Source organism: Sarcophilus harrisii, chromosome 4, assembly GCF_902635505.1.
Source record: "Sarcophilus harrisii chromosome 4, mSarHar1.11, whole genome shotgun sequence".
Classification (NCBI taxonomy): Eukaryota; Metazoa; Chordata; class Mammalia; order Dasyuromorphia; family Dasyuridae; genus Sarcophilus; species Sarcophilus harrisii.
This window is the reverse complement of record NC_045429.1, coordinates 400,877,789-400,889,411: the sequence shown is the minus strand read 5'-3', so window position 1 is coordinate 400,889,411 and position 11,623 is coordinate 400,877,789. Positions and strand designations below refer to the sequence as shown.

At 38.0% G+C, this 11,623-nt stretch overlaps 1 protein-coding gene across 3 annotated transcripts in view; it reads left to right on the top strand.

The window, feature by feature from the left end:
• Positions 1-2,748: 2,748 nt before the first annotated feature.
• The window catches only part of DBT (dihydrolipoamide branched chain transacylase E2), a 53,835-nt gene continuing 44,960 nt past the window's right edge, over positions 2,749-11,623 (top strand). Inside the window, exon 1 of one of the 3 annotated variants that reach the window (XM_031967149.1) lies at positions 2,749-2,886. In XM_031967149.1, coding sequence (XP_031823009.1) covers positions 2,836-2,886 — 51 coding nt within the window. In that variant the 5' untranslated portion in view covers positions 2,749-2,835. Of the gene's footprint in view, positions 2,887-3,143; positions 3,385-11,623 lie in introns of those variants that run through there. The other 2 variants (XM_031967150.1, XM_031967151.1) reach the window with 2 other exon arrangements.

The window sequence follows — 11,623 nt, the reverse complement described above, 5'->3', positions numbered from 1 at the left end:
TTAGTGAAAAATTAGTTACCATCATCAAAAAATAGCAAGTCGGCATTGTAAAATTGTGAAAATGTAAAAAGCAGGGCATAAAATATTGCAATCTCTGCTTACAAAACATTACAACATAAGGAAGAGAAAGGTTTGTGATTTATCAGGCTGAGGAATTCCCTCAACCAACTGCCCTGTGGATTTGACTAAGATTTGTTCCTGGGAATTTAAAGTGTCAAAAGGGAGATTTCAGTGTATGTCTTGCTGGTTTCAAGACTTGTATTGGAGCTATAAAATATCCCAATAGTTTTGGGTTTTAAAGCATAGCTTAAAGGGACTTTGAGATATCTTGTATTACACCACTCAGCCTCTAAGGAGAAAATAAAGCAAATGTGCTTGTGTATCCATAGGACTTGAATTTTGCTTTATATTTACTTTGTCTATACTCAGCATTTATTTGTCTATGTATGTTTTACTTGCCCCAATAAAATATAAGTCCTTGAGTACAAAAAATTGGATTTTGTATTTGTAATCTCACCAAATACATAAAAATGGCTGTTAAACTGTATCAATTGACATACACTTTTTATCCATAAGGGAAAAATTATAGGATGAAAATTTTGTTCCAAATTAAAACCACAAAATTTTTTTGTTACCTGACACTCCTGATCCTTCTAAGTGTTAAGAAATGCTTGCTGAATTTTATTTATTGTTTTTATTTCATTTTTAATTATTTTTATTATATTTATATATATAGGATTATAATATATAGGATATATATTATATTTATTGCTTTAACTCTTCTCCTTTTTAGACTTATGATTTCACTGTTATAGAGCACGGCTTCCACTTGCAACACCTTTTTTGCCTGAGAAATTTTTACCAATCCTGGGCACATAAATATATAAAATAGGTATAAAAATCAAATATTTACTGCTAATAAATCATAATTTGTGACCCCCACTTTCAGTTAGGAGACCCCATACGGGGTTGAAACTCACAGTTAAGAAGCTGGGGTTCACAGGATTCCTTGTGAGGAAACACCTCTACCAATGCACATTAGCATCTATTCTGAAATTTACTGGACTACTGACTGGTTAATTGGCCCAAACAGTGTCAGAAGTCAGACACTGGCTTAACTAACTTTTTGTTTGCTTCCTTCTCAGCATTTTAGTACAGAGGAATAAACTTTACTACCTTTCTATATACAAGGAACTGCAGATGGCACCACTAGTCTCCCAATCCTTCAGGCTCACAATCATCCGCAACTCCTCACTCACTCCTACAAACAATCTGTTGCCAAGATCTATTTCACCTTTGCCACATCCCTCCAATATACCCCTTTCTCTCCTGTCACACCGCCACCCTTATGTCCCTTATCATCTTACATTTGGACTGTTTCAATAGCCTGCTGTCCCAAATCCCTACCACTCCAATTCACCCTCTATTTAGTTCCCAAAGTATCGGTCTGATTCAATGACTCCCCATCCCCCAGGCAAAAACTCCAAATGCTCCCTTATCGCTACGAACACATAGAAAATTCTCCGTCGTTTTTCATCCTATGAAAAACAAAATTTTCATCTTATAATTTTTCCCTTATGAATAAAAAGTGCATGTCAATTGATACAGCTTAACAGCCATTTTTATGTACTTGGTGAGATTACAAACATAACACCCCCCCTCCATCACCCCCTTTCAGTCTTGTTACACTCCTTTTTCTCCGTCGTTTTAAGGACCTTCATAACCCCGCCTCCATCACCCCCTTTCAGTCTTGTTACACTCCTTTTTTCTGTCGTTTTAAGGACCTTCATAACCTTCCCTCCCCCGCCCCCTCCCATCACCCCCTTTCAGTCTTGTTACACTCCTTTTTCTCCGTCGTTTTAAGGACCTTCATAACCTTCCCTCCCCCGCCCCCTCCCATCACCCCCTTTCAGTCTTGTTACACTCCTTTTACTCTATCGTTTTAAGGACCTTCATAACCTTCCCTTCCCCCCCCTCCCATCACCCCCTTTCAGTCTTGTTACACTCTTTTTCTCCGTCGTTTTAAGGACCTTCATAACCTTCCCTCCCCCGCCCCCTCCCATCACCCCCTTTCAGTCTTGTTACACTCCTTTTCTCCTCTTCCCGTATTCTTCTCCCCAGTGACACTGATGCGTTTTTTCATGGAGACCTCCGTCTTTCAGCTCCCGGCATTTTCACTTTCCCTGCCTGGCGCTCTCTTCCTCCTCCACTTTTAGATTATTGGAGTTTCCTTTAAGTCACAATTAAGACCCCATCTTTGACTGGAAGCCTTCCCCACGCTTTCTTAATCTCAGCGCCTTTCCTCTGCAATTATTTCCTATTTGTCCCGCATAGGCTGCTTTGCGCGTGTGCACGTTGTCCGCCTTTAAGCTCCTTGGGGTCAGGGACTACTTTTGCCTCTTTTTGCGTCCCCAGCATTTCGCATAGTGCCTCGCATATAAAAGGCGCTTATAAAAAAATGCATATTGAATAACTGACTGCCTTGGCGCGCTCGCGTCACTCACACGCACTCGCTGACGAGGACATAACCTAGACTGAGTCAAGAAATGCAGACCGAGTCGTAACTACCTGCACCCAAGTTATTCCTCACCTAGACAACCTCGTGCCCCTTCTCACCTCATCCGCCACCCCCCACCCCCCACCCCCTACCCCCCACCCCCTACCAGTGTTTACCCCAGGCCCCACCCAGGCCTTCCCATTGGTCGCTGCATGGGAGGCTTGCGCTCCCTCTCCTGATTGGCTGTCCAGGGGGAGGCTCGCTTCCTCGCCCCCTCCTAAGGTGCCACACGGAGGCGGCTCCCGGCGTGGAGTAGCAGCTGCTGTTTCCGGACTAAGATGGCGGCAGTGAGGGTCCTGAGGAGCTGGAGCCGGAGCGCCCGGCACCTGGTAAGACCGGAGAGAGCGGAGGATGCGCTCGGATCCAGCCTCCGGGTGTGTCTGCCCCAGAGCCTGGGTTTCTCTTCTCGCGAGTGGGGCGGACGAGAGTCACGCGGGTCTCGGGGAGGGGGGGTGACTGAGGAGAGAGGGAGAAAGAAACCCCCCACTGAGGACCGAGGGCTCCCGAGACTGGGCGCTGCTCGCCCGCCGCGTTCCGCTAGTCGCACGCCCTTGTCCTCCTTTGTGAGATGACCTCCCCCTAGCGGATCCCGTCACTCACTGGTCAGCCTCTGCGCCCCGCATCCTTGCGCCCGGGCATCCCCCTCCCGTCATCTGCTGTCGGGCTACAGACGGCGCCGTCTCCCCGGCGCGGAGCCCTGCTCCAGCAGCCGGGCAGCAGCGGTTCTTCCCTTTGCCGAAGCCTCTGCTGCCTCCCCTGTCCCTTTCCCCACCCGCTCGGCTCGTGTGGACCTTCCTGTGTCATTTCCTTATCTGTCCCATCCTCGGGTACGTTCTCTCCCATCCGGCGTTCCAGAGCCGAGAGGGGATGGCGAGATTCGGGCCGCCCCTGCTCGTTGTCTTTGCCCTGTGGCCTGGAGAGAGCTGCAAAACCGAGGGGGAAAAGTGCTCGAAAGAGCCGCTACTCCGCGCTGGGGTCTGAGTGGTTATTATTACTGTTACTGCTTCCCTGGCATCCCTCTCCCCCTCCCACTTCTCCCCCATAGTGATTTTTTAAAAAAACATTTTATATATATGTCGTATGTCCCAAAAGTCTTAATGCGCTTGTAAGCTTTAGGGACATCCCGTTCTTATGTATATTTTTGGAATAAGTCGTTTCAGTTCCCACTTCTGACATAATATTTCAGGGGGCTTGGGACCTCTCTGTGTCTTAGGCAATTATCTAAAACAGAAGCTTTAAAAAAAAAAAAAAAAAAAAGCTTTAAAAAAAAACCAAACAACTTATAAACTTAAAAAATTTATAGCCGTATTTCAAAATAACTTTTCGATTGTAATCCTGCATGTGTCTGTGAGGAGTCCAAAGACTCTACTAGACTACCAGTCCATGTCACAGAAAAAATTATAAATCTCCAGTCTGCTAAGTTTGAAGAGATTTTTAACTGAATTAATGGAGGAAGTTTCCTCATCTAATAATTCCTTATGTCAGTTAAATCACAGGTTCAGCCCCTATTCCTCTTTCTTATGTGTATATACATGTTATCTCTTCTTATTTCTTCTTAAACTGTGAGGATAGTCATTTTAACTGTCTATTCTCTTTCCAAAAAATGAGAAAGTTTTATTTAGATAAAAGGTTTTTAAACTTTTATGTATCATGGAACTTTTGACAGTCTGATGAAACTTTTCAGAATAATATGTATAAGTGCATAAAATATAGAAAGAGTTACAAAGGAAACCACTTATATTAAAATGCAGTTGTTATTTCTATCTATATCTGTGCATAAAACAAATTTTCAGGTTCCAGGTTAAAAATCCATAAACCTAGATGATATCTAAGATATTCGGGATGCAAAACTTATGAAATGATTTAATTCACATGTAGGCCAGATAATAAGGCATAAGAATAATGATAGCTAACATTTAGATAGCATTTACTGTGCGCCAGACTGTGTTGAGCATTCTACAATGATGTCATTTATTACCTTTTTATCTTATTTCACCTTACCTTATGATAATATGGTTTTTAAATTAGTATATGTATTGCACTGTTAATTTATGATTTTGTATTTCTAGTTCCTGGCTCTTAGATGGGGCTTAATAAATGCTTGTTGAGTTATCTTTTTATCCTACCTGTTTCCCCTACCTTTGTCCCTCTTGCAAGCATTACTAGTGTAGTTTTTTTTTAATTATATTTATAAGTTGTTAAGAATAAAAGTTGTAGAAAAGGTACCCATATGCATTGGTGGAAGGTGTATCTTCATACTGGAATTATTTATTCTGATAAATGTCCAAGTTCAGCTACTATCCCTGTTTTTATCTCCTACTTCAATATATTATTGCTGAAATTAGCAAACTAAAAGAATTCTAAGTAAACTAGAATTTTAACTACTTTTTTATGTTGATATTAACATATTAGCACAGGATTCATATACTAAGAATTTGTATTTAGTCATATCTGGGCCATTTTTGAGTGTTCATATCAAATAAAAGAACAAATAAATGGTCACAGATATTGGAAACCCCTGAGTAATCCCCCAATCAAAATTCCATCTCTGTGAATTCTGCTAAGAAAAGCAGCATATTTGATTAGTGTGAATTTCAGAATCAGAGTTTTCATGTGGAGGCTATTTTACCTTAAATAAGCATTTTGGAGAACATTTTGTTGAGTTAGGGAAGCCTTACTCAAGCAATAGGTCACCTTGAGTTTGAAAGCTTACTCCCTAGATGTTTAGGATTGTAGGGTCTTAATTTAAGCTTAAAGATACTTTTAAAATCACATAGTCCAATCCCAAAGGAGAAAACTGAGACCCAAATCACTGTTAGTAAATCACTGAACCAAAACTCAAAGAATGGTGGTCTCTTGATTTCTGCAGTTTCTTGTCACACTAACCCCTCTCCCCACCCCACCCCCAGGGTTCCTCAAATAAAACTTTTTTTGCAGCAATGAGCATATTTGCAGATTAGTACAAATTTCACCACATTTGATAGGTCTTTTTAATTGATACAGTTATTTGTATTCCACATCCCACTCATTGTGTCCATTTTTTTTGTATCCAATCTCTTATTTCTGAATGTGTCTTATCCCCCTAGTAGAATATCAGTTTCTTGAAAGCAAAAGCTATCTCAGTTGTTTGTATCCTCAAAGGAAGATGTGTGTCCATTTATGGAGTTTACATTTCCTCTTATTTTCAATTTTTAGCATTTATTCTGTGCCATGTTTTTTTTTTTTCCTCCTTAAAACTAACAATTACTTTGCCTATTCTAAAACCATCTGTTTAAACCTTTATAAATTATGCAACAGGACATTTTCAGTTATGTTGAGTTACCTCATGAAGTTTCTGAGCCTTTTAAAAATGTCTAGTGTTGGTTATGTTTAAGATAAACATTGTGTGGTAGAGTTCTAGATTTGGTGTTCTAGAATGGAAACCTCTTGAAGGCAGGGGCTATATTTCTCATCCTCTACTATCCCCTTTTCCTTTTACTTCAGTTTTTCCCAGCGTAAGGATATTTTCCATTGAATCCCACCTTCTCATTTATGTGGCCAGAGGATATAAACTTCAACTTCAATATTTAATCGTCCAGTGAATAATCTAAATTAATTTCTTGATTAACAGATTTGACCTCCTTGCTGTCCGAGGAACTCTCAAAAATCTTTTCCAGCACCACAATTTGAAAGCATCACTTCTGTGGTGCTTAACTTTCTTTGTAGTCAAACTCTTGCAGCCATAAATAGCTAGTGGAAAAATCATAGTTTTGATTTATACAGACTTTTGTCAGCAAGGTAATGTCTCTGCTATTTAGTATGTTGTCCTGATTGCCATAGCTTCCTTCCAAGGAGCAAACATCTTGTAATTTTATGATTACAGTTGCCTTTTTTTTTTTTCTTTTCTGTTTGCTAAGAAGTAATGAAACCATTGCCAATAACTTTTTTTTTTTTTTTTTTTTTGCTGAGGCAATTGGGATCAGGGGACTTGCCCAGGGTCACACAGCTAGGAAGTGTTAAGTGTCTGAGGTCACATTTGAACTCGAGTCCTACGGACTTCAGGGTTGGTGCTCTTTCCACTGCACCACCTAGCTGCCCCAGAACTTAAATTTTTTGATATTAAACTTCAAATCAGCTTTTATAGTCTTCTTTTTTACCCTAATCAAGAGACTTCTTAATTTTTCTTTACTTTCTACCATCAGAGTGATGTCTGCATATCTGAAATTGTTGATATTTCTTTTTTCTTTATATGTCCTTTATTTTTAATTTGTATCTTTATAATACTCAAAGTTATTCTTTTTTTAAAAAAAAAAGCTTTTTATTTTCAAAACACATGCATGGTTTTCAATGTTCACCCTTGCAAAACCTTGTGTTTCAAATCGTTTTCTCCCTCCTTTCCTCCCACCTCTTTCCCTAGATAGCAAGTAATCCAATTTATGTTAAACATGTGCAATTTTTCTATACATATGTCTGTAATTATCACACTACACAAGAAAAATCAGATCAAAAAGAAAACAAAATACAAGCAAACAACAAAAAAGTGAAAATACTATGTTATGATCCATTCTCAGTCCCCACAGTGTGCTCTTTGGGTGGAGATGGCTCTCTCTATCATAAAACCATTGGAACTATTCTAAATCACCTCACTGTTGAAAAGAATCATGTCCATCAGAATTGATCATCGTGTAATTTTCTTGTTGCTGTGTAAAATGTTCTCTTGGTTCTATACTTCACTTAGCATGTAAGTCTCTCCAAGCCTTTCCGAAATTATCTTGCTGATCGTTTCTTATAGAACAATAATATTCCTAAATAATATTTAACCTGATTGTTGATATTTCTTCCAGCAACTTTAATTTTAGCTTTAGATTCATCCAGCCTGGCATTCACATGATGTATTCTCACATATGTTAAACAAGGTGACACTATGCAGCTGTGATGTACTTCTTTTCCAGTCGCTGTGATGTACTTCTTTTCCAGTCTTAAACAATCAGTTATTCCATGTTCAGTTCTAACTTGCTTCTTGGCCTGTTTATAGGTTCCCTGAGAGACATATAATATGATCTGGTACTCTCATTTCTTTGAAGATTGTCCACATTTTGTTGTGACCTATATAATCAAAAGCTTTTTGGTCAGTGAAGCAGAAACTTTTTCTGGAACTCTCTTGTGTTGAAATTCTCCAGTTTCAGTAGTGATAAAGGTGTGTGAGTCAGGGACCAGGCGGAGAGTATTCATTATAAACTCTTCAAATTTATTGGTTAGAGAGACAATATATATATATATATCTAATGCTATATAGACTTCAAAACAAAATACACTCTTTGATATTCCTGTATCTTTTCTAACAAACTCAATTTTCTGAGATGATTAAGCCTGGATTTTGGCTACTTCAGTAGAGATGTAAATAGTTGTGATACATATCAGAGCAAAATTATACCAATGTCTTCAAGTACTTTTCTTCCAAATGTCTTTAGTCTCCATTGTGGGCTGCTTTTTCTGTCCTAAGTTCAAAGGTATGCCTTTGATCTATCATATAGCTGAGTTTGCATTTTGCTTCAGTTGCAAGAATAATTATCAAAATTTAATAAGTATGTCTCTGCTATTATATATAGAAAAGGGAAGTTGGTGAGCCAACCTATTGTTAAGTATCAAAACCTGAAATGGATTCTTACCTCCTGGCCCTCTACATTCTTGCTTTCTGTATATTACAGTGAAAGTTGGCAATTTGGTCTCTAGTTCCTTTGCCTCTTTGAAAACCATTCTGCTTTTTTGGTAATTCCTATTTCATATAGTAAGTCTGAAGCATAACCTTTCTGCCATGTGAAATGAGGGCAATTTTTCTGTAATTTGAACATTTTTTAACGTTGCCCTTCTTTAGGATTGGGACATACATTGATCTTTTTTTTCAATTCAGTGCCAATATTAAGTTTTTAAAATTTGCTGACATATTGAGTGTAACATTTTAATAGCACCATCTTTTAGAATTTAAGTACCTCAGCTGGAATTCTATAACTTTCACTAACCTAAGGACTTTATTCTTTAGGATGTCTGGTTCTAGATCAGTAATCACACCATTGTTGTTAGTTGTAAGGGGCTGAAACTCTTAAAAGGTGTGCTTGAATCAGACAACTGAGCACTTAAGGCTAATTACCCATTGGGTAATTAGCAATGATTCTATTAGCATACGTTTGGAAAAATGGCCCTTCTCACTATTCCGTGTTGGCTCAATGTTTTGGTGTATACAGATAATCGTAGGAGGAATTAGAGGGTGGTGTGAGACAAGCCAGACTCACTTTGCAGCAGGACCAGGAGAAGGGAAGTTGGTGGCGAGCTTGTGGCAATTTTGTCCATCTCCTTCACTCTCCCCTTAAAGACCAAGGACTTTTGCTTATTCCTGACTCTGCTGATCCTGAGGTGACCAGGGAGCTAGCTCAGACTTCACAGTTAGTGGTTATTGATAATGTTAAGATCTTTCTTGTGTAATTCTTTTGTGTATTCTTGCAACTTCTTCTTAATCTCTTATGCTTCTAAGTCCCTACTGTTTACTTTATCTCCAATTTTCTCAAAGAGATCTTGTCTTTCTCATTCTTTTGCTTTCTTCGGTTTCTTTCAATAGCTCATTTAAGAAAACCTTATATCTCCTTGCTATTATCTGGGATTCTGATTCATTTGGATATAGATTTCCTTTTCTCCTTTATATTTCACTTTCTTTCTTTCCTCTGCTATTTCTGAAGTCTGATCAGACAGCCATTTTGCTTTCTTGCTCTTTTTTCTTTAGAATGCTTTTTTTGTTGCCGGTTCCTATACATCACAAACCTCTGTCCATAGATTTTTAGGCACTCTATTAGATTTAATCTTTTATATCTATCATCTTTACTTCATATCTATAAGGCATGTTATTTAAGTCATCCTTATATGGTCTAATGGTTTTTCTTACTTTCTTCAATTTATGTCTGAATTTTGCAATAAGAATTTCATGCTTTAAACCACAGTCGGCTCTAGATCTTGTTATAATTGTATAGAGCTTTTCTATCTTTGGCTGCAAAATATATAATCCTTCTGATTTCTATATTGACCATCTGGTGATGTCCATAGAGTCACCTTTTGGATTGTTGAAAAAGTGTGACATGACCAGTAAGTTATCTGGACAAAATTCTATTTGTATTCCAGGGCCAAACTTGTCTGTTATTCCAATTATCTTTTGATTTCTTACTTTAGCATTCCAATCCTCTATGATGAATGTAATTTCTTATTTTTCGTGTTATCTTTAGAGGCTGTTGTAAGTCTTTATGGAACTGCTTATCTTTGTCCTCTTCAGGAACAGTGATTGAAGCACAAACTTATATTACTGTGATGCTGAACACTTTGGCTTAGATTCAAACAGATCGTCTGTCATTTTTGAGATTTTGAGATTGTATTATCATTCTACTTTTTTCATCATATTGACTATGAGGGATATTCCATTTCTTCTAAGGAATTCTTGCTCACAGTAGGCTATGTAGTAATCATCTGAATTAAATTAATTGATTCCCAAACATTTAAGTTCACTAACACCCAAGATGTTTTATGTTTAATTTTGCTATCTTCTGTTTCACCACATCCAGCTTCCTTTGGTTCATAGATCTTACATTCCAAGTTCCTGTGCAGTCTTTACAGCATTAAAATTTCCTTTGGTCATGAGATGGTTCTGCAGTTAAGCTTCCTTTTTGTCTTTGGCCCAGCTGCTTCATTAGTACTGGAGCTACTTGTAGTTGTCCTCTATTTTTCCTCAGTTGTGTTTTGGACCTTTTTGATCTGAGGGGCTCATCTTCCAATGTCATCCCTTTTTATCATTTTAATACTGTCCTTAGGGGGATTTTGGCAGATACCAGAGTAGTTTGCCATTTCTTTCTCCAGTGGATCACCTTTTGTCAAGATTTTCCCTTAGGAATAATCCATTTTAGGTAACTCTCTGGGGCATTGAGCTATAGAAGCCCCTCTGCCAGAAAACGGCAGTGATTCAGGGAGTGTTGCAAAATTTAAGGGGCTATATAAATGCCAGTAGGAAAGTAGAAAAAGTGCTGGGCCTGGAGTTGGGAAGATTTGTCTTCATCAGTCCAAATCTGGCTTTAGATATGTATTAGCAGTGTAACCCTGGGCAAGTCACTTAGTACTATTTGCCTCAATTTCCTCGGTTGTAAAATGAACTGGAGAAAAAAATGATAAGCCACTCCAGTATCTTTGCCAAGAACCCCCCCCCCAACAAAGGGACACGAAAATCAGATGTGATTAAAATGACTGAATAACAAAAATCGTTAGCTATTATTATCTAGGCTTGCTTATTTCCTTAAAGTTTACATATTGTTTTTTCTTCTGGCATCCTGAATCATTTCCAAATCCATAAGAGAAACTAATCTAGTTAGTTTATTGGGGATACAGACAGTATGGGATTCTGAGTAAATTGAGTGTTAGAGGAAAGGGAATCCTATGAATCATGAGAAGAGAGAGCAATAAGAAAGAATTAAAAGAAAAATTATAGCACTTAAGAATTCATAATTTTGTTTTTTTATATTTAGCCTCATTTTGTTGATTTTAGAAAAAAATAAGTTTTTCATGCCAACAAGCATTTATTATAATTGCCTACTGTGTAGCTAGTTATGGTTTCTCATTTCCAGAGTAGGTATCATAAAATAGCTGTCTTTCTAGTCCAACAGGTAATGATGAGAGATCCAAGAATTTTTACCATGTTTTTGTCTATTTATCTGCCATTATTTTAATTAGTATATATCTGTCATTGTTCTTTTCATTTATACTTTTATGTTTACTTTCTTCCCAGTATCTTGATAATGAAATATAAGTATTATTTTTAAGTGTTATGGTAACTTTTGCATTGAAAAAACCTTCAGGATTATTCATAAGGAAAATTTGCCTTTAAAATGATATTTTCTCTGGATTCATTCTTACAACTTACACAATATTGGCAAATTGTGTGTCCCCCGAAAGTGACTGATTACTTTTTCCCTCAGCAAATTAAGGATACTGTTTTTTATTGGGTACAAGCCCCAGAATTGTGTTCCTCTACTCTCTCCCTCTCCACTTCCCTCAAATTGA